Source organism: Schistocerca cancellata, chromosome 6 (genome assembly GCF_023864275.1).
Source record: "Schistocerca cancellata isolate TAMUIC-IGC-003103 chromosome 6, iqSchCanc2.1, whole genome shotgun sequence".
Lineage (NCBI taxonomy): Eukaryota > Metazoa > Arthropoda > Insecta > Orthoptera > Acrididae > Schistocerca > Schistocerca cancellata.
This window is the reverse complement of record NC_064631.1, coordinates 246,656,349-246,682,330: the sequence shown is the minus strand read 5'-3', so window position 1 is coordinate 246,682,330 and position 25,982 is coordinate 246,656,349. Positions and strand designations below refer to the sequence as shown.

At 43.7% G+C, this 25,982-nt stretch overlaps 1 protein-coding gene across 1 annotated transcript in view; it reads left to right on the top strand.

Annotated features, from left to right (window-relative positions):
- Positions 1–25,982, top strand: part of LOC126191497 (collagen alpha-1(IV) chain-like) — a 594,967-nt gene that overhangs the window by 380,828 nt on the left and 188,157 nt on the right. The window contains exon 3 of the mRNA XM_049932389.1: positions 14,805–14,849. Coding sequence (XP_049788346.1) covers positions 14,805–14,849 — 45 coding nt within the window. The remainder of the gene's footprint in view (positions 1–14,804; positions 14,850–25,982) is intronic.

Sequence of the window (25,982 nt, the reverse complement as noted above, 5' to 3'; positions counted from 1 at the left end):
ACCGTAGCGGTCGCGCGGTTCCAGACTGTAGCGCCTAGAACCGCTCGGCCACCCCGGCCGGCCCTTCAGCTGTCATGATGCCTTAAATTCATTCCACAGGTACAACGGAAACCGAGGAGAGTGTTTCCTATAGCACAATACTGTCCCCACAGGCCTGCGACCGTGATGCGTTGCATATATCGAACAGCTTTTCGCCCGATGATGGCGTATCTAAACACGAGCATCGAATCGATGTAACAAGAAACGTGATTCATCTCACAAGCTACACGTTTCCATTGGTCCATTGCTCAGTTTCGATGATCTTGTGCTCACTGACAAAGCTGTTGCGTTAACATGGGAACCCTTAGGTTGCGCCAGCACCACCATTGTGCTCTGTGAACAGATCTGCCACATACCGCCGCCTGTTCTGCTTTACATAGCGAGCACACCTCCGACCTCCACCTTCTGTGATGAGGCATGGACGTCCAACTCGTTGTCGCTTACCCGTTGTCTCACGGTCCTGTAACACTTTCGACAGATGCTCATGCCAGTAGCACGCGAACAGCCAATCAGCTTCGCAGTTTCCAAGATGCTTGTTCCCAGGCGGCGGGAATAACAATCTGCCCTTTTCCTAAGTAGTTTATGTCAACAGATTTCCCCATCTGCGGCCCTTGTCCTCCCTAGAATGATCCGCATTCTTCTCTGCTCCGCTTTTGTTCTTTCCTGAATACGCGACGTGCCCGCAACATCACCAGGCAGCATACAGTTTTGCGGTGGGAAGTTTCAATGCTTTGGCTCATCAGTGTATACCAACTTCTATACGCCTGCTCATTAATCATTGGCCAGAGAATATATCAAGAGCTCTACGTACTTCGCGGTTACTAAAGAATACCGCAGTTGTAAGTTTCACAACGCTTCCAAGGAGCGTTTGTGCACCGTCCCTGAATGGAGTAGGACGGAGGGAGTAAGGTGTGGAAGAGGTGAGGGATGATCATTTTGATATATCTACATCCACATCTACATCCGCAAGCTGCCTTACATGCATGGCGGACGGTACCACGTACCACTACTCATCTCCTGTCCCGTTCCACTCGGGAATAGAGCGGGGGAAAAACGACTGTCTGTAAACCTTCGTACGAGCCTTAATTTCTGGTATCTTGGTGCCAGTAGAATCCATCTCCAGTCGCCCTAAAATTCCGGTTCTCTAAATTTGTGCCTCGGGAAAAAAGCATCAGCTTCCCTCCTGAGTGTCTCATTTGAGTTCACTAAGCGTCTCTGCAATACTTGCGTGCTGATCGAACCTACCGGTAACATATCTAGCAGCACGTCCCTCAATTGCTTCGATATCTCCCTGTAATCCGAACTGGTGGTAATCCCAAGCATGCGAGCAGTACTGAAGAATGAGCCGCACTAGCATTCTATATGCCATCTCTTTTGTAGATGAGTTACGGTTCCCCAAAGTTCTCACAATAAAACGAAGTCGAGCATTCGTCATCCGTACTACCATCTTGATGCGGATATGCTTTGTTCCCTATGGCGCGTGTGGGGTACAGGGGGACAAGTGTCGATACACACACAACAAAACGTCTTTGAATTATTATCGCCTTATGTTCACCTTCGTAAAACCGGGCGACGGGGCTTAGTAATTAACACGCTGGACACGCCTATGGCAGCAACGGGGTTGAAATCCCCAACTGGCCATGCACACTTGGATTTCTCGTGGCTTCTCTAAAGTACTCAAGCCGTTTGCCACGATAATTCTGTAAATAAGTCCCTTCCATCCATGTCCGAGCCGAGCCCTCTTTTCGCTGTGCGGAACAGCGCAGATCCCTGCGTCTAGTGCTGTAGACGCACAAATTTTCTGTCACGGTTGGACGTTCCGGAAACGGGCGGCCATTTCCTGTCGTGTGGTGGGTTGCTTGCTGCTTCCCGTGGAGGTCGGCGCAGAATGGCCAGGACATGCGCAGCGCCGGCTATTTCGGTGTCCGCGGGTGAGGCGCGCTGACGGCCCCGCCTGTGTACCGCTGAGCAGCGAACCGACGCCCGAGTCCGCTGCAGCGGCGCTATTTTTAGGACACTGGTCTCACACGCCTCCCCTCGGCCACCCTCTAAAACAAACAGGAATATGTTCATAAATCCGGCCGGCGATGGCAGATGACGGAGTATTTCTTTCGCTTTTACGGCTGTGTTGGCATGTCGCTCCAAACCACAAGCTTTCCACTTCTACGAAAAGCGCGCGTGTGTTCCACAGCTTTGGTCTGCGTTCAAAGGACGAGAAAAGAAGGGAAAGCAAAGACTACTTTAACAGGATAGTGGCAGAGAAAACGATCCACTGAAAGACACAGACATAAATGGATAGAAAAATCAAAGATGATACGGACAATACGTCATATGTAAAAGGGAAACTGATAAGGTTCGTACGGTCAGTGTATGCCCACCTACCTTACCTCTCCACGGTTCACAGCCACATTGCTATATTAACGTTCTGCTGTTCCAGTCGGTTCTAAATGGTTCAAATGGGTCTGAGCACTATGGGACTCAACTGCTGTGGTCATCAGTCCCCTACTTAAACCTAACTAACCTAAGGACATCACACACAGCCATGCCCGAGGCAGGATTCGAACCTGCGACCGTAGCAGCAGCGCGGCTCCGTACTGGAGCGCCTAGAACCGTCCAGTCGGTTCTCGTTCATCAGTTAGATGATGCGTGAACGTGATTCACGAGCTAATACTGTTAACAACAAGATCGACCAATGTCTGATGATAAATGCGTGTCCCTTTATGGTTTGTTAGAGCAGATACACTCATTTTTTTGCACCATACAACTTCCCAATAATTTCATGTTGTATATTTTGCAGGAGCTACTGACAAACTTTCGTACAATTAAGATTAGTAGAGGAAGGAGGAGCAAGCAATGAATACAGTTAAGTATACATTCAATTGAGATCTGGTCTTGCAACAATACTACAGCGTTAATTATGTATCAACGAGGGTATAGCGGATTATGGTCATTGAATTACATGCATAACTCCAATTACATTTGTCACTTGTCTGCAGAACGGTAGGGATCGTAAATCACGTTTCACTAATAAATCAGTTAGCACGCATGTAATATGAAACTACGATGTATGTAATCCGGCGCCGAGCGGTCTAAGGCGCTGCAATCGTGGACTGTGCGGCTGGTCCCGGCGGAGGTTCGAGTCCTCCCTCGGGCATGGGCGTGTGTGTTTGTCCTTGGGATAATTTAGGTTAAGTTGTGTGTAAGCTTAGGGACTGATGACCTTAGTAGTTAAGTCCCATAAGATTTCACACACCTTTGAACATTTTTTTGTAATCCGGCATTTAATGAGATTTTTCTGATATCTTTAGAAAGAAGAACTTTTAGAACTACGCTGTGGGTAATCCGACGTCGTTAGGGTAGAGTTATGAAACTACCGCAGGCTATCACAAGAGTAGCGTAGAGTACGGTAGTTTTACTAATAGCTTTTCTCAGTTATGATTGTAGCCGCGTTACTTATACGTTAGATGTGTTGCATACATGTCGGGCATTACCTCATTTCAATCGCTTTGTTCGCGTATGTGATCAGTATCTTACTAGATTCCTCTAGAAACCGGAAGCGATGAACCGTCTAGAAACTGAGTGAGGCTGTACGAAGAGCTGCGTAACCTACGGGAAATTTTTGTTCTGGATAGTTATCCTTCTGTCTGTTACTTAAAAATAAACAGTATTTATTGCAAAATTGAAACTGTCAATATTTAATTCAGCTTTTATTACAAAATTGTTGATTTGTATCGTGAAACAGACGGATGTTATACAGCAAATAAAAAATAATACAGAGCTATCACATAGCACTAGAAAACGCAATTTCAAACAACACCAAACATCTCGTCACTACTTTGTCGAGCCTATTTACAACATGTTTCTCTTCTTCATAAATAGCTTTCGCGCTTATCGGTAATAACAAGAAACTGAAGAAAGTGTTACCTTTGGTCGTTGTGAAGAACTTTATATTGAGTGCTAAAAACAAGAATGATAATGTAGATTCTTTTATGTTTCTGCATGTAAACTGCACTTGTAACAGAAGTAATTGCTTTTGTTACATAAAAGAGCAGAATTTACGTCATCAGGTAACTTTTATTATTTATAAAATGCTGTTAATATTTTGTGGGGATAGAGAGTACACAATGGATTTACACCGAACGATGTGCCTTTCCGATTATGTACGAAACAAACGAAAAAATAAAGAGAAGTTGTCGGCTCCTAGTTTCGCTCTCGCACATTCATTTATGTTTCTTTCCCTAGGCTAATGAGGGATATGTAAAGTCATCGGCTACCCTGTTATGTGAAACCCCCAACACCAATATTGAAAACGATTAGGATTCATAACGAGAAACTTTATGCTATTCGTGCCATTCTTGCAGAGAATATGAGTGACATTGAAACGTGTTGTCATCTCCAAAAATGCCAGACCACGATCCAGTCATGATTTCGGCAAAGAATCATGCTTTCGTTCGCACACACTAGGTTCCTAGAATGTAAACATTCACAACATCGTGTTATCGCCAATGCCGGCCTATAGAAAAAATTCTGCGACTGATTCATAAGTTCATAACGTTAAACACGCGCCCACCCACGGATGGTAAACAAAATCATGCTCAGCAGACATCATTCCTGCCATCAGAAGTGCACCATTTCCCAGGTGTTAACAAGTTCACTGCAAATGAATTCGATTATTTTCAAAAATAATTTTATTGACGTATACTCGTCATCCTCGAACAAATGACACTAATAAGAGTAAGAAGCAGCGAGACGTCAAGAGCTGAGGCAGAGTGCTTATTAACCGTTGATGGGAAGTGTGGTATACGAAACGCGGAGCACTGGATTCTCTTTACTCGTGGAGCAACAGAGAAACTGCTCAGATATTACTGAAATATAAGGGGCAATCAAATGAAAACGAGACAGATGGGAAAAAAATAAGTAAACTGTTTATTATTTCATAAGTAATCGCCATAACGACACTCCTGGAAATTGAAATAAGAACACCGTGAATTCATTGTCCCACAAAGGGGAAACTTTATTGACACATTCCTGGGGTCAGATACAACACATGATCACACTGACAGAACCACAGGCACATAGACACAGGCAACAGAGCATGCACAATGTCGGCACTAGTACAGTGTATATCCACCTTTCGCAGCAATGCAGGCTGCTATTCTCCCATGGAGACGATCGTAGAGATGCTGGATGTAGTCCTGTGGAACGGCTTGCCATGCCATTTCCACCTGGCGCCTCAGTTGGACCAGCGTTCGTGCTGGACGTGCAGACCGCGTGAGACGACGCTTCATCCAGTCCCAAACATGCTCAATGGGGGACAGATCCGGAGATCTTGCTGGCCAGGGTAGTTGACTTACACCTTCTAGAGCACGTTGGGTGGCACGGGATACATGCGGACGTGCATTGTCCTGTTGGAACAGCAAGTTCCCTTGCCGGTCTAGGAATGGTAGAACGATGGGTTCGATGACGGTTTGGATGTACCGTGCACTATTCAGTGTCCCCTCGACGATCACCAGTGGTGTACGGCCAGTGTAGGAGATCGCTCCCCACACCATGATGCCGGGTGTTGGCCCTGTGTGCCTCGGTCGTATGCAGTCCTGATTGTGGCGCTCACCTGCACGGCGCCAAACACGCATACGACCATCATTGGCACCAAGGCAGAAGCGACTCTCATCGCTGAAGACGACACGTCTCCATTCGTCCCTCCATTCACGCCTGTCGCGACACCACTGGAGGCGGGCTGCACGATGTTGGGGCGTGAGCGGAAGACGGCCTAACGGTGTGCGGGACCGTAGCCCAGCTTCATGGAGACGGTTGCGAATGGTCCTCGCCGATACCCCAGGAGCAACAGTGTCCCTAATTTGCTGGGAAGTGGCGGTGCGGTCCCCTACGGCACTGCGTAGGATCCTACGGTCTTGGCGTGCATCCGTACGTCGCTGAGGTTCGGTCCCAGGTCGACGGGCACGTGCACCTTCCGCCGACCACTGGCGACAACATCGATGTACTGTGGAGACCTCACGCCCCACGTGTTGAGCAATTCGGCGGTACGTCCACCCGGCCTCCCGCATGCCCACTATACGCCCTCGCTCAAAGTCCGTCAACTGCACATACGGTTCACGTCCACGCTGTCGCGGCATGCTACCAGTGTTAAAGACTGCGATGGAGCTCCGTATGCCACGGCAAACTGGCTGACACTGACGGCGGCGGTGCACAAATGCTGCGCAGCTAGCGCCATTCGATGGCCAACACCGCGGTTCCTGGTGTGTCCGCTGTGCCGTGCGTGTGATCATTGCTTGTAGAGCCCTCTCGCAGTGTCCGGAGCAAGTATGGTGGGTCTGACACACCGGTGACAATGTGTTCTTTTTTCCATTTCCAGGAGTGTATTTATGCTTTAATCCCACTGTGAGACATTACGGTCAATGTCTTCATAGAAAAATCCTCGCTTTTGCCTACGGAACCATGACTGTACCCAGGCGTGGAACACTTCGTTCGAATGAAATCGACGGCTACGAATGTCTTTCTTCAGGGCCTCAAAAATAATACGGAAATCGCATAGGGAGAGATCGGGACTGCTTGGAGGTTGTGTAAGGGATTCCCAGTGAAACTTCTGCAGCGTAGTCGAAACAGCATCTAGGCGGGCCGATGTGTTGCTACTGCATCAAATAGTTGTGGAAAGGTTAATGATTTAAAAAATCACTAAACAGAAAATATGATCCGAAGAAATTAGGGGTGATTAAGCTACGCAGGTGTCATTTTCTTCCTCCTTGCCAGAAGTGAGATATCGTTACATTAATGTGGTCTCGACCTCCTCTGGTGCATGGTATCGTTGTCACCCCTTGGGACTCTGTATTGAGGCCACAATAGCGCCACAATTGTGCTCGTAAGGAGGGCGGAAGTCCCATAGACATGCGGGAGCAGCCAGCTGCCCTCTGCTCTCCTTTTATTTACTGGTGGTCCTCTCCGGCCAAGAATCTGCTTTGTCACCAAGGAGGGTCCAGTATCCCTCGTTCACGTTAGACAGTACTTCTGCAGCAAGAGCTAAACGTCTACTCTTTGTTTCGTGACTGGAGTATTGCCATAGCTGTTATCGCAAAAGATTAATAGGCTGCACGAGAAAAATACAAACTGTTTCCAAAATTGTCGTCGAACGGACCGATATTTAAATGTCTATATGCAATAGGTACTGCCGATTTCCTTTTTCAACTTTTTCCAACCTAATTCATGCTCCGTCTCTAATGAGTTCGTCATCGACGGGACTTTAAACACAAATCTTTCATCTCTTCCTAAATCAAAACTGTTCGAAAAAAAGAAAAAAAAACTAAAGGAGACGAAGACATACGCCGTGTTAGGGCAAGTGCAACAAACAGAAATCAAGACCTAGAAACGTGTTTATAAAAGATTCAGTTGCTTCCGGGACGGAAAGGAAATTGTTTCCCTATTTGTGACCACGAGCTGATTCATGAGAAAAATGTACGTGTGGAAGCTGTTGGAGATTTCGTCACCGCGTGTGGAGGTTTAGTAAGGAGAGATGGCGCTACAGACTTATGCTGCACGTTGCTTTGCAGACAACGCCATCATGTTAGGTACCCCAAAACATATTTCTTGTTCTTAACTTCTGTAGTGCGAACGCAACAGTTGTTTTAAAAAGAAAATGTTACAGTGATTTTGCTAATAACATAGCGTCAGTGAGCCATTTTCAGACGTTTTTCTGGTCTCTTATACGCTTGTTTGATTCATTAATACGAAGTATTTCGTCTCGTCAGAGTAACTTTCTTTTTGTTACACGTTTACAACAACCAAGAAGAGAGCAGTTGTACAATGTGAAAAGGCTGCTTTGTAACCCAGCATTTTCCTTAGTACATGCTCACGAAATTGATATTGTCTCTATTCTCATTCCGAAAATGCAGAGGGCATATCTTTGTATGTTCGGTCGATTTTCAATTTTTCCATCTCACAGCGTTCACACAGAAAGCTTTTCGGGTTGCGTTGATTGGAAACCTCGAGCCAAATGACAGAAATAAAACAACTAGAGTAAATGTGAACAACGGAGCCAAAATTCATTTATATAAAGGAAAATATCTCCTGAACGAGTCCACGTACGAATGAAATGTGATTCCTTTACTCTTCAGACTGCAATCAGGGTGATTAACACACCTGTAAACGACACAAGCTGGCATTTTTGATCAAAGCACTTCCCTCAGAAGCTAATTTTTGCGGCGACTAAAATGGCGGACGTCGGCTTCAAGTTTGTGACGTCATGACGACTCCCCTTATTATTCCTCCATTCATGGGACTGAGATCTATCTTTGCTTCAAATCATTATCACATGCGATGGGTCGCAGTTCTGACAGTTCGACCGGGAGCGCAGTAGGCAACCATCACGGCCGCTGTGCATTGCCGTCTGCGTCGCATTTCGCCAGTCGTCCAAAAGTTGCTTCATTTGATACCAAAGGAAGCCTTTGCTGAAGTTGCTTGTTATAAACGCTTAATTAAGTATATTGTGGCCAATTGAGGCAGTTTTTAAAGCGAACAAGATATTTTGTTTTTATCTACTGTTCCATTTGTTTTATAAATCTGTCCGTCGAACTTCTTAGGCAATCTAAGTACTTAATAGCGATTCATGCTGATGGGCATTTATAAAACCCTTGGCTGCCCATACTTAATTGTGCTAGATAGGTGCTTACCAGTGGATACTACAAACATAGTAAAATATTCGCTAAGAGAAGGTGTGAACGGGTCCAGAATGACTAACTTAGATATGTACGGGTCTGCATCGAGAGAGATGAAGCAGTGATTAAATCAATGGTCTCACATTTTAGATGGAGGGAAGTTCATATCTGTCCATGGCATCAGGAAACACTTTAATTAAAATCAGTAACTGATTACATAATAATTCGTCAAAAACAGTTTTTAAAAATAAGACGTCAGAGCTTACAGAGGAGTAACCCAGAGTGATCACATCTGGTTAACTATGAAATTGTGTTGCCGTATGTAAATATAAAAAATAAAGAAGAAATTGTTAATGAGGAGGAAGGTTTTAAAACTGAAATAAAAATCCCAAAGTATAATGTACATAATCTAGAAAATTAAAGGTTAGCTGAGAAGTTAACTGAAACAGAATTTAACAATACAGATATACAGTATAAATGTTCATGAGGCAGCCAAAGAAGCCCTGGGCGAAGAAATTAAGTATGAGAAAAAATAACCTTTATATTATTTCGATACAGAAATAGAGAAAGAGGTACAAATAAAGAAAGAAAACTATTTAAAATGGCTAAATATACAAAGTATCCACGACAAGGTAGAAGTGCAAAAATTAGGAAAATAGTGACAAATGCAAAAAATAAGGATTGGGAAAATACTTGGAATAAAATGGATAATCTAATTGAAGGTAAGAGAACCTCAGAGGCATGGAAGATATTGAAAACATTGAGAAAATATTCTAAAGAAACACAGAAAATTAACTACATTAGTATCCAGACTTGGGAATAATACTTCAAAGAATCACTGACTGAAAACAGAGGAGAATTTTTGGATACAATTAATAACGACACCGAAGAAACAGAAAATAACGGCAGCATTTCACTGGACATAGAAGTATCAAAAAAATCAATTAAAACTTTGATAAAAGGAAGTGCTACTGGAATTGTGGGAGTACCAAGTGAATATAAATGCAGATAAATTACATGAACTTTTGAGATGCCTTTTTGAGAAATGCATAAATGGCGATGCCATACCAGAAGACCGAAAAGTAGGATTTATATCAAGAACCCACAAGAAAGGAAGAAAAAATGAGTGCGAGAACTATAGAGGAATAACAGTAACTAATGTATTTAGCAGACTTTATGGAAGGATTATCACACATTTTTTGGAAACAGAATTTAAGGAAATGGAGGCCGAGGAACAAGCTGTCTTCAGAGAAGGGAGATCAACTATAGATCATATATTTTGCTTGCAACAAATAATTGAAAAGAAAAAGTTAGAAGTTAACCCCTTCATTTAGTATTTGTAGACACAGGAAAAGCGTATGATAATATACCCATATGTAACTTGTGGGAAGCTTTAGAAACGTTTAACATTAGTTCCATCGTCATTAAAGAAACTCGGAACTTTTGCGAAAACTCTATAGTATGAACAAAAATACAAAATTATCGCTCATCCGGATTTAAAGTTACAAAAGGATTACGTCAGGGATGCAGTCTGTCAGCAACACTTTACAAAATACATACAGAAAAAAGCAATGGAAAACTGGAAAATAAAATGTAAAAACATAGAAGTCTCAGTAAATGATATTACGACATATTCATTACAATTTACTGATGACCAATTAATTTTGGCGCAGGTCACTGTTCTGTTGAAAAATGGTGATATGATACTGTCTCATGAGAGTTAACATATGAGGAAGCAGAAAGTCCTTGCTGTATCATTATGCTGTCAGTCGTACCAGTCGTAACCTGAAGTCATACCCAAAAGGCTCCCCACTCAATGACGCCAGGAGTAACACGTTCTGCCTCTCCAAAACATTGGAAGAATGGCGCTCTCCCTAGGTCACCTCCATATTCGCAGACGGTGGTCATCGAGGGTGGTGCAAAACTCTGATTCATCACTGAACACGGCGCGACACCTTTCATCAGCAGTCGATGTTTCCCGGTCACGGCACCACTCCAAATTCAGCCGTCTGTGTTGTTGTGTTAACGGCAGTCTGCGCATGGGCATTTAAATCTTTGGTCCGACTGGCGACAGTCTTCGACTAATCCTGCGGGCTGAAAGAGAACGTTGTAAGGACCCGATTACTTGTTCTCAGATGGCAGGCGGAGATGTGAAGGGGCTACGGTGAGCTTGATGCAGAATACGGCGGTCCTCTCTTCTGGTGGTAAGACATGGGCGACCAAAACCCTAACGAATACTCCCGCCCTCGCGTTCCCATCTAGTCTAACATCGGGCCACTGTCACATCCGAATGCCCCAAAAATCTGGGTATGCCACGATTCTAACAGCCGGCAAAATGAAAAGACAAAATGGAAATCCTTTCAGACTCTAACAGGTGCTGATAACGTTGCCTCACACGTATACGCGGCATCTCCGTATCGTAGGCAATGATCGCTCAAAATCTGACCCTGTTCTCGCCCCTTATGTACGCTACCAGGTCTGGTGAGAAGACAATGCACGAAAAACACTAATGCACTCTGTTGGCCACTGTACCTGTCACAGAGAATTGCAACTCTATTTACATACCCACCGATGATGTGTGCGTGTATGAATTTACGCTGACATGCAACCATGTTTTATGGGTGCTTCACTTATTTTTCTCAGACAGTATAATTAATACGCGTAAATTTCGTTGGCGCTATACGGTGAACGATTGCAGAGAAATTTGCGAGCAGAAGGTCAGCTTCGGAAATATGATTCATTCACACATGAATGCAATTATAGCATGTCTTGATATCAGTGCTGTCAATAAGAATTAAATAATGGCGTTGCATGTAGAGCTGTTGTGACATAATCATAAAATTTAAGTTTCAGAATCTAAAATTTTTCACAGTTTTTAAGCGTCGGGAGGGGGGATGGGCTGTGTGGAAATTACGTGGTTCAAATGGTTCAAATGGCTCTGAGCACTATGGGACTTAACATCTATGGTCATCAGTCCCCTAGAACTTAGAACTACTTAAACCTAACTAACCTAAGGACAGCACACAACACCCAGCCATCACGAGGCAGAGAAAATCCCTGACCCCGCCGGGAATCGAACCCGGGAACCCGGGCGTGGGAAGCGAGAACGCTACCGCACGACCACGAGATGCGGGCAAATTACGTGGTTCCGGAGCCTAGAACCAACTGAAGAAAACTGTCTCCTAACGCCACGCGCTCTAATCTCTTGTCCACATAAACAAGTGTACCGGCGCACGCCCTCTGCACGCGACACGTGTCCGCTGTATACACACCACGTGGCAGCCCGCTTCACTTCGCTTGATGCATTAAACTACTATCGCCAGAAGATAAAGTCATGCCATCTTCCGTTGCAATCTTTCTTTTCTCACACTATTTATAATCAGTTACGTATGTGCCTGTAGGATAATCGCTGATGCTGACTGACATAATTCATTGTGTTGTAATGAAAGCGAAATGACTATCAGCAGGAGCTAAACTAACAGCTGGAAACAACAGTGGTGCTGTGCTGCTTCTATTCACGATCTACAAAAGTTATCTACTTGTGAAACCAACGACATGGAGTAGGATATGCTTGACTGAAATGAACTTTGCACCACGTATAAGGTTCGTGACAATATACAATTGATGAACATTACAGAGCTGCGCATAATCTCGTACGATATAGTGTGGAGATCCCACGTGCTGGAAAAGACTCTGTAAAGCAGAGAGAGTAAAATTTCTCAGGGGTTAAAATAAGAAGGATTAATTTACTGTTGAATCACAACTCTATTTTGTTAGATCTCTGTTATCACTACTTTGTTAGACTCTTAAAATTTATGTAATTATCAGCAACAGTTTGGCTTCGCTGCTTGATTAATCCATCCTCCAAACGTCTTCATGAAATGTGAAATCCAGCGGTACGCATCCATGTTCCTGCTGCATGTGCTCTAGGTCTCATCTTTCGGAATGCACCAATGAGCTTCCTCTGTCCAACTGGCTTCCATTCGCTCAGCTTCGTGTCCCGCCCACCATTACAGTATTAATTACATCTTTCACTCTCCTGTTACTTTCTCCATTTGTCTGCTTTCTTGTCTTTCCTATAAATTCCCAACACGCATATATCCATTTCTCTTCATTTTTGTATGGATTTCACATTAAAAATCTCTTACGCAAAAGTAAAAAAAAAACTGATAGTAAATTTTCGGTTCTAAACACATCGGAAGCATTGCTTAGAAAACCATATTTAGTTGACAAAACCCTCCCCAGGCGTTATGTCCTCTTCTGTTTATTTCTTTTGCGGTTCGCCTAGTCTTAATAGTCAGTACTTGTCGACACTAATGAATCCTATTAGCAGGTATTTTCCAGATTTGAGTCGTTGACAAATAAATGCCTTGGTTCTAAGGTTATTTTCAGTGCACAAAGCAGTTTTTCCGTGTTGTGAAATTCGATGAGTATTATGAAAAAGTGACGAAGGTGCCAGAGAAGATAAGCACCCGCAGAGTAAAACGTTTAGTGGGAAATTTTAATGTAAAAGTAGAATTGGCCTCCGATAGTGGAGTAGTGGAAACATATGGGGATGACACTGTAAATGACAATGCAGAAAGGTTAGTCATTCAGGGACAATGGTCACAGAAAGAAGTGGTACCATGGGAACCAATGCCCCAAACGTTGTGCCATGGAATCAAAGAGAGCTTGGATATATTCTTGAGGAATCTCCACCATGCTGTTTGGATGGCAGACCAGGAAAATCAATAGTGTTTCGTGGAAGACGCTGCAGAACAAACTACCAAGTAGCTGTATCCCACACTGTTCGGTATGTAGCATGTCAGGGGAAAGCTCACGACCCTCGTTTATACACTGTTTACACACTCGCAATACTGTCGTAGCAGCGTACCCTATACGAGACGAAATGTGCCATAAAACAGCACACACTCGAAAATATATTCCCTCCTGCCCACATACTTTCTCTACACACAACGACTTTTGATCTTTATGTGAGACATGGTTTCCTTTGGTTGTAAGGCAAGGCATATATCGTATTTGGTAATTACTTACTATTTATTCGCAATTGGGAAGCCCTCTTTCTCCCAGTTAGCTCGCATGGTATTCGGCTGCAAAGAACAGAGACTCTACGATAGGCTGGACCTCAAACAGCTTGCTCTGCCCTGTAGGGTACAGAATGAAAAAGAAAGTAGTTACGACAAATCCATTTCACGTAAACCGATCATTTTCTGCTGTCCTAACTTACAAGTACCGGCAATCAGATGCCAGCATTGAATTCTTTGACGTCGAAGAGGCATACGGTACTTGCTTTGAAGTTTCCATTTAACTTAGCAGCTGCTCACCGACAGTATTGCCCTTGAACTGACCTCTCCGACCACATAAGAGAGAGCGTCTTTTTTTACACACACATTCTCCGATGGATTCGTCGGGGTCACTCTTTCTGGAATCTGCAAATTTCCACAAACGTTAATATACATTTTACTACACAGAATATTATCTGATATCCATCCTGAGGTCTCAATGTATTCAGAGCAGTGTCGAAAGACTTCTGGCCACACAATTTGATGCCAGGTTTCAACCCAGAGGAAAAAACGAAAGGAACTAGTATAATTATACTGGCTATAGGGGCGTTCCCGTATCCACTGCAAGAATTTGGAAGGTTCAGCTACTAAATATATTTGTCACGGAACGACATCTGTGACTGAATGCAGCCTTCTCTTTGCTTTCCTCATGTAATGGCCTTCCTTGTTGAAAAGGGTAGTCTTGAATATGTGGGAAAAAGAGTGACTGGAAGCGACTGATGTCCAGGACAGTACCCTCTAACAGATTGCTTCCTCCGCCGCCTAGGAAAGCAATCGCGATACGCAGTGAGAATACATAGCAAATGACATTGATATGGAGTACTAACCGTGGGCAAATTTTTAGATAATTTTTTGAGAGCCGAGTTATATCAACGCTGTGTTTTATCAGATTTTTGTAATACAGTCACCAATACAATTTAATTCCTTGAAGACTGGTATCACTGTATCTTCGGAATGGTAATATAAACTTCATTTATTTAAGACTCTTATCTACCAATGTTGTTGTTTATTAAACTGAATTTGCTTTATGTTTCAGGGTGATCCAGGGATGCCTGGCCTGCGGGGACCACCTGGAATTCCGGTAAGCACCGCCACATTGGCCATTCATACATTATTGACTTTGTACAGTTTCTTCGGATCTGGATGTCTACTACTCCAAAATCAATCAAAATTGAAGCTGGATATTATTTAAAATGCACGTCCCAGATTGACACATTTACAGCTTCATGTTTCACTGCAATGAAATCTCCTCGGGTTTATTGTTGTATCAGTCCCCAGTGTGTCCACGATATTTCGGAAGGTATATTCTCTCCTTTCATCTTACGAGAGAGGAAACATGCCTTCGGAAAAGTCACGGACACACATCGGTTCGACACGGCAGTGGGCAAGAGATCCGAGAAGATTTTAATGCAGTTCAAATGAGGCTATATAACGGTAAACACATTAAATTTTTAGAAAATACCGGCGCACGCAGTTTTTATTCTTCAGGAATTGACCATCAGCCACCGAATCTCTTAGATTACACAAAAGATATTTATAGAAAATTGTTTCTTAACGAGTAAAATGACAACCTTTTATCACTCTATTCTGGTACACAGTAACGCACATGAATAAATGGACCCGTAGAAATAATTTAGCTCCACATGAAATGTTTTCTACCAGTGCAGCAGTTAACGTACGTGGAACACCTGTTAATAAACTGGAGGTCCCGTAGAACAAGGGAAAAATTTGAAAGTGAGCCTTAGCAAGGTAGCAAGGCGTCCTCGGTCGGCTCTTTATTCGTTTTTCTCATTACAAGAATTCTCCGTGATTTATTTATTTAGCGTAAAGCAGTACGCATGAAATACGTCCAATAGTACAAGAAAACAAGAACAAGACTTAAATATAAATGTGCATTAAACTAAGAAACAGTTGTTACAAGCCAATATCCAGTCTCCTTCTCTAGTCGAGTCTTGATGCTGTAGCCATAAAAAAAAGTCGTTTGGACCATCCAGTTAGGCTCTCAGTTTACAGTCCTCAACAGTGTGCCGGTGGTTTGGTCCAATGCTCCACAATCAGAGACTAAGTTGGAATGCTTACTCCATTTGTGCAGTTAGTGTACACACGCTCCTTGTCCTGTTCGGATGCGGTTTATGTTCTTTCACTCATGCCGTGGGAGTACAAAACCCTTGCGTCTCCGTAGAGGGTCAATAACATGTTAACTTCCTGTATCTATACCTTGTTCTCTGACATCCAGTGAAAGGGAAGAGAACATGAAATGTTAGCAAACGAACTGCGTGTACTCTGTACTCTCAAGAGAACACAGCGCCACAATTACCCTTGAAGAGGACTGGATAGAAAGTGCAAATGAGTATGTTGACAGAAGTAAATTTACCTCAATCCGAAGGTTTGATTGAACACCGTAATGCTTCACTATGCTTGTTCCTGATCGAGGTTATATGCTGTTGCCTCCCTGAGGCCACTAAGCTGCATTATCCAGCCAATTTAGATAGACTTTAATTTAAAACTATTATTCCAAACGATGACATTATTAGACAGTAGCTGTATATAGTACAGGCATTTAATAGTGTACAATAGCATCCAGTCACAAAATGTTTTTGGTTTACTTTATGGAAAAACCACTGTTAGATTTTCGAAAGTCAGACGAAATTTATGCTTTTATCTAAACACGTGGCACACTGGTTTACAATGAATCGCCAAAGGAACAACAAAAATTCACAATTTCAAAAGTATGACAATGATGGTTGTGCTACAAGCTTGTGTTAAAAAGCATTCTACATGAAATGACCACCTGGAACATTATTGTTTTCATCGTCTTTCTCCAGCGAATACCACTAATGTTCCTAGAATAAATTTTCATTCTGCACCGGATTTGCAGCTGATTTGAAACTTTCTAGTAGATTAAAACTGTGTGGTGGATTGGGACTCGAATCTGGAACGTTTAGCTTTCGCAGAAAAGTGCTTTGACGACTGTTCTGGAAACAGTCCCATAGGCTGTGGCTGCACCATGTCTCCGAAATATCCTTTCTTCCAGGAGTTCTAGTCCTGCAAGGAATGTAGGAGAACAGCTGTGAAATTTGGAAGGTGGCAGATGTGGTACAGGCGAAAGTAGGCTTTCAGGGCGAATCGTGAGTCGTGCTGAACGAATCATCCATTAACTGAAAGTTACTTCTTCACTTGCTTGTAAAACATAAAAATTTTAGTGAAAAATTTAAATCCTGTAGCAAATTTGGCACTTCTGCGGTTTAATTTCTCTAATTATTTTCATCGAGAAGAAAATCAAACATTATACCACCATAGCATAAAGAAAATGTTTCGCAAGAATGTAAAAAGTTTACGTTTTATAAAAAAATAATGTTCTTGTTCATACTAAATGTTCACTGCTACAGTTGACTATCCCTCATCATCATGATTATTAATTCTTTTCTTACTGTAAATAATTTTAAAGATATACTGATAATAGTTAACCTACGCACCACTCTATCTAAAACCTTGTAATTTATTGCATTTTAATTCAATAAAAGATTTAGTAACAAAAAAAAAAAAGAGACAGCTCAGTCCGTCGGCACTTGCCTGTGAAAGGCGAAAATCTCAGACTGGAGTCCCGGTCCAGAACACACTTTTAATCTGACAAGAAACTTCAACTCCCAGACTGGAGTCCCGGTCCAGAACACACTTTTAATATGACAGGAAACTTCATCTCCCGTGTTGTTCTTCATTTCTTCGCGTACACTCACAGTGGTCTTAAATATAATTGCTATTACTAACGAACATGAATAGTAATGAAGACTGCTGTGGTTGTAGGTAAAATTAATGAACAATAACATGAATGTTACTACTGGAAAAAGATGATGAAAAGAAATGTTCCAAGCTGTTATTTCATGTAAATTGCCTCCTAACACGAGTTGGTAGCTCATCCATCATTGTCATACCTTTGAAACTGTGATTTTTTGTTTATTCTAGGGCAGTTAATTTGTAAACTAACGCACCAAGTATTTTAACAAAAGCATGTAAGCAATCTGACGATGAATATATGAATTCGAAACCGGCAACAGTGCTTTTTCAGAGCGATAAAGCATAGGCGTATTATGGTTGGTTGCTGCTGTGCACGGCCTACATTATGCAGATTAACGTGGGCTCTGATCCACGATGAGGCATGGCATTTTGCACCACAACAAAGCATCCAGAGATGAAAGAAGCGACAAGTATGTTTGTAATCAAGCACTTTCATACAGAGCATCATATCCGTATAGAAAAGCAACCGCGGATGAACCTGTGTATAATTTTTTTTCCTAAAGTAAAGGCTTCTCATAAGAGGAACAAGAAACGAACATTAATCTTCAGGAGTCCGTAATCCAGACCCTTGCTCATACACCTTGTACCGATAATGTACTGAAGGTAAGGCGACGAAACAGATTGTTGTCTCACCGTATGAACACGTGGGAAGACCCCAGCTTCTAGATGAAAGCAGGGCCACTGTGAGCGATGGAAAAAATAATCGCGTAACAACATGTCAGGGGAAGCGATGCGACAGATGAATTACCTGGAACGAATTGGCATGACTCTGCATAGCCAGGTAGAGAATGGGTGAAATTTTACAGTGTCTCACAGTCAGTAGATGGAGAAAGAAAGGCATACCATTACATGAAATACTTAGAAAAAGATGTATCTTGGAGAATGGTACAGCAATGAATTTACTGCCCGTAATACAAGTTACCTTGCACAGCGACCTTTATAAAAGGAAATTTGGGTTGAAAGAACAGTTTATTCAAATGATCCTTGAACATTGGCAGAAACGAGGATAACCTATTACTGACTCTTGGTTATGAAAGCTACTAAACTCTTCTGTTAATCTGAAAGAAAAGGTGGAGTAAGATTTCACGTCCCGTCAATGAAGAAGTCATAGTCCTGTGATGTAGAAGCATTAGAATAACGGAGACAGATTAGAATTTATCGTCTCATCAATGATGAGATCATTAGAGACTGAGTACAGGATCGGAGCGGGAAAGGAGACCGAGTATCTTGCACGACGCTGTGACAAGGGAGGTCCTACCCTCTGTTCGCACATGGAGACACCCGCCACTTATCATCGAAATGTAATTTCTCAAAGGAAATTATTTTGCCGCGTAAACTGTTTTATTTAAAATAAATACTTTATTTCATTTTTGGTAATTAACTAATTTTTCTCCTTGGACTAAATGAAGCTGTATCACACCAGTTATTTTGTGCTCACAGACAGAAGTGTGCGGAAAAAAAATCGCATGTGAGGACGCCCCTAACAACGGTTCAGTGCAACCATAGTAGGTACGGTCACAACAATCATAGAAATGAATTTCACATGTAGAATGGAAAAAAGAGGCAACCCATTTAGGTTTTGTACCCATACCAGAGTTCGTAACACATTAAAACAGGTCAGCGTAACTCTTGAGCTGGCAATGGCCAAGAGGACAAGATTACTTACTTGCAATCTGAAGGAACATAAACATACAATGCTGATGGTCCTGAGTTATGGATCGTCAACAATGTGTGTTCTTTCAGACATACAAGTACTGTAAGTATTACAAGCCTAGGTGGGCATACGATGTTAAAAACATTGTTCACGATTCCCCGTAGTCTCATTCTTCCTGTTACGGGAACCAGTAATGTTGCGAGCATCAGGCGATGAATAAAGTGGCTTATTACGAAAGGATGTAAACAGTGTGGCATATGGAGGTTGAGTCGGTCTAAGAGCGTGGACGGATAGTCTAAGGGGTTAAGTTGACCGCTAATTAAATATAAATGGCCTGGCTGGGTGCACTGCAACATTACAGCCGAAATTTGCCACATGTGGTTATTCTCTCTTTTCAAAAACGAAAGTTATCAGTTGTTGGCTTTTTTTGCGACCCTGGAACAAGATCCGTGCACCTACGAGGCACTCCACAACTACATTTTCAAAGAGACGTATCAGTAAATGGTTTGAGAGTTCGGATCCACGCTTGGCCCGGCTGATGCAAGTTTTCTATGGTTTCCTTAAATCGCTAAGCCATACATTAGGAGAGTTTCTTTGAAGAAGGGAAGATTGATTTTCTTCCCTATGCTGGTCCATTTCGAGGGTGTGCTCCGTCTCTAATGACCTCGTTGTCAACGGAATGATAAATCCTAATCTTCCTTTAGTTCCTTCGCGTTAGTAAATAAGCTCACAGAACGAAATATTAGCCATCTTGTCAAAAGAGCACGCTGGTCTCTTTGGGGTGCTATATATGGTGTACAACTCGTACCGGCCGGTCATGTGACCCACCACCGCTGACGTAATGGCAGAAGAGCAGAAAGGAGCTATGGTGTTTGGGCATGCCGTAAATGAAGTTACCCGGTTTCTAGATGTACACTCCTGGAAATTGAAATAAGAACACCGTGAATTCATTGTCCCAGGAAGGGGAAACTTTATTGACACATTCCTGGGGTCAGATACATCACATGATCACACTGACAGAACCACAGGCACATAGACACAGGCAACAGAGCATGCACAATGTCGGCACTAGTACAGTGTATATCCACCTTTCGCAGCAATGCAGGCTGCTATTCTCCCATGGAGACGATCGTAGAGATGCTGGATGTAGTCCTGTGGAACGGCTTGCCATGCCATTTCCACCTGGCGCCTCAGTTGGACCAGCGTTCGTGCTGGACGTGCAGACCGCGTGAGACGACGCTTCATCCAGTCCCAAACATGCTCAATGGGGGACAGATCCGGAGATCGTGCTGGCCAGGGTAGTTGACTTACACCTTCTAGAGCACGTTGGGTGGCACGGGATACATGCGGACGTGCATTGTCCTGTTGGAACAGCAAGTTCCCTTGCCGGTCTAGGAATGGTAGAACGATGGGTTTGATGACGGTTTGGATGTACCGTGCACTATTCAGTGTCCCCTCGACGATCACCAGTGGTGTACGGCCAGTGTAGGAGATCGCTCCCCACACCATGATGCCGGGTGTTGGCCCTGTGTGCCTCGGTCGTATGCAGTCCTGATTGTGGCGCTCACCTGCACGGCGCCAAACACGCATACGACCATCATTGGCACCAAGGCAGAAGCGATTCTCATCGCTGAAGACGACACGTCTCCATTCGTCCCTCCATTCACGCCTGTCGCGACACCACTGGAGGCGGGCTGCACGATGTTGGGGCGTGAGCGGAAGACGGCCTAACGGTGTGCGGGACCGGAGCCCAGCTTCATGGAGACGGTTGCGAATGGTCCTCGCCGATACCCCAGGAGCAACAGTGTCCCTAATTTGCTGGGAAGTGGCGGTGCGGTCCCCTACGGCACTGCGTAGGATCCTACGGTCTTGGCGTGCATCCGTGCGTCGCTGCGGTCCGGTCCCAGGTCGACGGGCACGTGCACCTTCCGCCGACCACTGGCGACAACATCGATGTACTGTGGAGACCTCACGCCCCACGTGTTGAGCAATTCGGCGGTACATCCACCCGGCCTCCCGCATGCCCACTATACGCCCTCGCTCAAAGTCCGTCAACTGCACATACGGTTCACGTCCACGCTGTCGCGGCATGCTACCAGTGTTAAAGACTGCGATGGAGCTCCGTATGCCACGGCAAACTGGCGGACACTGACGGCGGCGGTGCACAAATGCTGCGCAGCTAGCGCCATTCGACGGCCAACACCGCGGTTCCTGGTGTGTCCGCTGTGCCGTGCGTGTGATCATTGCTTGTACAGCCCTCTCGCTGTGTCCGGAGCAAGTATGGTGGGTCTGACACACCGGTGTCAATGTGTTCTTTTTTCCATTTCCAGGAGTGTATTTATGCCTGCAAGGTATGTTGTAGAAATGTGACAGTGGTCATAAAAATATTCTAATCGACAAGTACTGGAGATGAATGTTATATCTAGTCAATGAAAACAGATTTAAAACCAAGCAGGAATTGCTGCTGTCAGTGAACATAGGTCCATCTCAACCAGTTTCCGAGCGAATATTGCGTGGGGAACTGCATGCAACGGAAATTTAGTGTGGAATACCTCCGTAAATCTACATCTATACTTTGCAAACCAGCTTGAGGTGCATGTCAGAGGGTACGTCCAATGTACCAGTTATTAGGATTTCCTCCCGTTCCATTCACGTATGGAACGCGGGAAGAATACTTCCTTGAATGCCTCTGTGCGCGTAGTAATTATTTTAATCTTATCCTCACGATCCCTGTGAGAGATACGTAGGGGACAGTAGTATATTCCTAGAGTCAATATTTAAAGCCGGTTCTTGAAACTTTGTTAATAGATTTTCTCGGCATAGTTTACGTCTGTATTCAAGAGTCTGCCAGTTCAGTTTCTTCAGTATCTCTGTGACACTCTCCCACGGATCAAACAAACCTGTGACCAACCGTGCTGCCCTTCTCTGTAAACGTTCACTATCCACTGTTATTCCTATTTGGTATTGGTCCCAAAAGCTTGAGCAATATTTTTAAGCAATTACTTTAGTAGACTGATTGCACTTTCACAGTATTCTACCAGTAAACTGAAGTCTACCATCTGCTTTACCCGCGACTGAGCCTATGTGATCGTTCCATTTCATACCCCAACAAAGTGTTACACCCAGGTATTTGTACTCAGAGCAGCACACAAAGATTTACTTTTTAAATGAGCCAGACAACAAAAAAACTGGACAGTAGCTTACTGGAATCGTATTATATTGTCCGACGGCTCGATGAGGCGTTTAACTCGCAGTGTGTGGAGAGAGTAGTTCACGCTGGACATGGTTCTGTCATGTTTTGAGGGTGTTTTTCCGTACGTTAATTTAGGCTTACTCAATCAGGTCACTGTAACCATTAAACAGGAAGTTTATTTCAACATTATTGGTGGAGATGTCCATTTACAAGATGACAACAGCCGTGGTCGCAGGGTTTCAAGCATACTTTCCTGGACTGAGGAACACTCAGGCACCCCATCGCACCTCGAAAGGCCCGCTAAACCACCCGGTATTAATCCCACAGAAACTGTCTGGGATTGTATGGAACAGTGGGTGAAATGTAGCAATCAAAACCCGCCCAGTTTGGTAATTCTACATGGTCTGAATATCAACGAATGGCTTCAGTTGGATATGGCATACATGGAAAAACTTGTGGACTGAATTCCTTGACAGAGGCCAGAGGAACATCTCCGTGTGCACCCACAACATGCTAGTTGGCTATAGCGCCGTATTTGGCGCTGTCCAGTAGGAGATGATGGTTAGGCCCTGACAGGCGCTGTCGCTGTGGGAACGCCGTCTGCGAAACATCCGCAGGCGCTTCCGGCTTCGGCCGTCGACCCCCTCCGCCGCGATAGCTTATCGGGGAGCTCTGTCATCTCCTTTCTTTTCGTCTCATCTCATCTCGCTTCGTCTTCTACGCAGGCCCTCACATGCCTTCCGCGGGAAAACGACGAATATCAAATCGGTGAAGTCACTAGCTTCACTTTCTCTCTGGTCACTGAAAAGGAAATTGTACTTACTGTGCGTTGTTAACGTAGCCATCCTTCTGTCTCTCTCTCTATTTTTGCCTTTTTTTGTAGCTGTTAAATTTCATTCTGTTGATTACGCTAGATGCCAGTGAAGCCCTGGGTCTACACTATGATCTCCCAATCATCTCTGCTTCAGAGACGTTCTCCATGAGATTGTCGTGAAAAGTCTCCAATTACTTTTTATCCTTATTTCTACGGTTTTCCACATAGTTATTTTTCAGTTGATTTCTTGCAGCGCTATGTCGTTGGGTATTATCTCCACTGAGGACGTTTCTTTTATCTTCCCCACAGATACATCTCTTCTAATTCCAGTTTCAGCCGTCCTGATTTTGAAACGTCCAGAATTCACACCCATGATTTATAATTCTCCAAACAAATGGTTTGACAAATGTTTGTCTTGTATGTGTACGAAGTTGTCCTTCCTTAGTAGCTTAAATTTATATTTTAATGCTTGCAAACTCATCCCAGTTGTTATTTTCACATTGGTACCTGTTGTGTCGATATGACTTCATCGTTAAAATGCAACATTCTGCAAGCTCCAAACCAAACATCACACCTGGTTTTTTGTTTTTTAATGACAGGAGTAACAACAATGACTTCTTACTAGGGAAACAGCATCAGACTGAAAGACCTATTCGAAAGACAGTTAGTTTAAAGTTTAAACATGGTTGGGACACAGCAATACTATATACTAAATGCAATACCACCATATTGGCGGTAGTATTCATTTCACTCCCAGAGTTCTGTAAGCCAACAATTCGGTCTACTGGAAGGCAGGTGGAATCCAAAAGTTATCGACCTCCAAAACATCTCGTTTCAACCGATCCCACACATGTTCGATTGGGTTCCCATCCGGGTAACAGGCGGGCCGCTCCATTCTGGTAATCTTAGCGTGCTGAAGGAAAGTGTTCACGAGGATGACACGATGAGCGCGAGCTGTTAAACATCAAGATGAAATTGTTACGAAAATATTGCCAATACGGACCCACTGTTGGTTGCAAAATCTCGCCCCTGTACCGTAGAACAGTGCCCTGAACAACCACGACCTCAACGACCACGTCCTCAACAACCACGAGAGGAGCACAGAACATCACTACACCACCACCTGGTTGCACATGTGGATCACAGTGTTGGAGGAATTCTATATTACCGGGCTCTCATCAGACACGTTATCTGCGATTATTAGGGTACAAACAGATCCGAGTTTCATCCGTGAACAACACCCGACGCTAATCGTGGGACGTCCATTCTGCATGATTTCTTGCCTATCTGTTGCGGAAACCATGGTGTTGTAGTGTACGACATGGTGATTGCCATGGTCTTTGGGAATGGAGATTCGCATCATGCGATCGTCTACTAACAGTTTGATGCGATACATGGCGTCCTCTTCGATAACGGAATTGAGCTCTGGAGCAACATACCTGCATGACATTCCAGAGCGATGACAAACCTGAAGAAGAGCAAAGAAGTTTAGATATGTTGACAATCTAGCACTTGTGGTTCAGCACAAGGAGTTCAAAAGTGCTGAAAACACTCCAACTGATGATATCGGCGAACCACATAAATATTTTACAATGTGGAGACTCATACTGAATGTTTCTAAAACCAAAATCAGCCTTAACACTCAAACAACAGAGCAGCAGACTATAAACTGAAGGTTCGTATGAAGGACAAAGAGCCTGTCTATCAGTCACACATTATCTTGGCATTATCTTGAAAGGACACTGTCTTTCAGGAAGCATTTCGAAAAGACTTCTTGGAAAATAAACACACGAAACAACCTTATCCAAAAACTCTGCGGTACTAACTGCGGAGCATAAGCAGATACTCTTCGTCCTTCTGCGTTTAGTTTAGCCTTTTCTGCAGCTGAACATTGAACTACGGTGTGATTGAACAGCCATCACACAAATAAAATAAACACTCAGAGGTGTTAGCAAGGCAGTTTGCTTTCCCCATTACTCTTCATTACGATTATGGAGAAATTCGTGAAAGAAATAAGGAAGTATAAAACGAAGATTTGAATGTTTTTGCTTTTGCTGATGAAATCACCATTTGGGGAGTGACAGAAATTGAGGCTCAGAGGAGACCGGATTACTGGAATAAACAACTTAGAATTCAAGTTGACTGTGAGTAAGAGCGAGACAGTGGCAATGGCTATGAGTGGTACACCCACACCTTCTAACATCATACTGGAAGAAGGTAAGGCTGAATTATGAAAAGTTTCCGTTATCTGGGTAAAGTCGTATCAAGGGATGGAAGTGCCAAACTAGAAGCTTCAAAAAGTAGGAAAGAGTAGGAAAAGGTTTAGCTTCTTCCACCCGGTATGAAACCTAATCAGGGGCAAGGGAGTCCCTCTAAGAGTTAAACAGACCATGTATAAAACCTATCTCCTGCTGATTATGACGTATAGCCTGGAGACCTGTGTCATAAATAAGTGAGTCAAATACAACTATGTGAATGAAGTTCCCTAGATCAGCTCTACAAAAAACCAGGAGAGACGGAGTCAGGAACGAATATTAAGGAGAGATCTGCAGGTGACCTTGCCCATGCAGGAAAGAATGACTGCTGCGAGATTGAAGTGGTCAGGTCATGTGAAGCGGATGAACCCGACTCGCACTCCTCTTCATAATGTGGAGATGGAGGTACCAGGAAATCGGCTGATAGGGCGGTGGAGAAGAGATGGGTAGACCAGGTTAACGAAGATCTCAAGAAGAGAGGGGTAACGTTGGATGCAGTGACG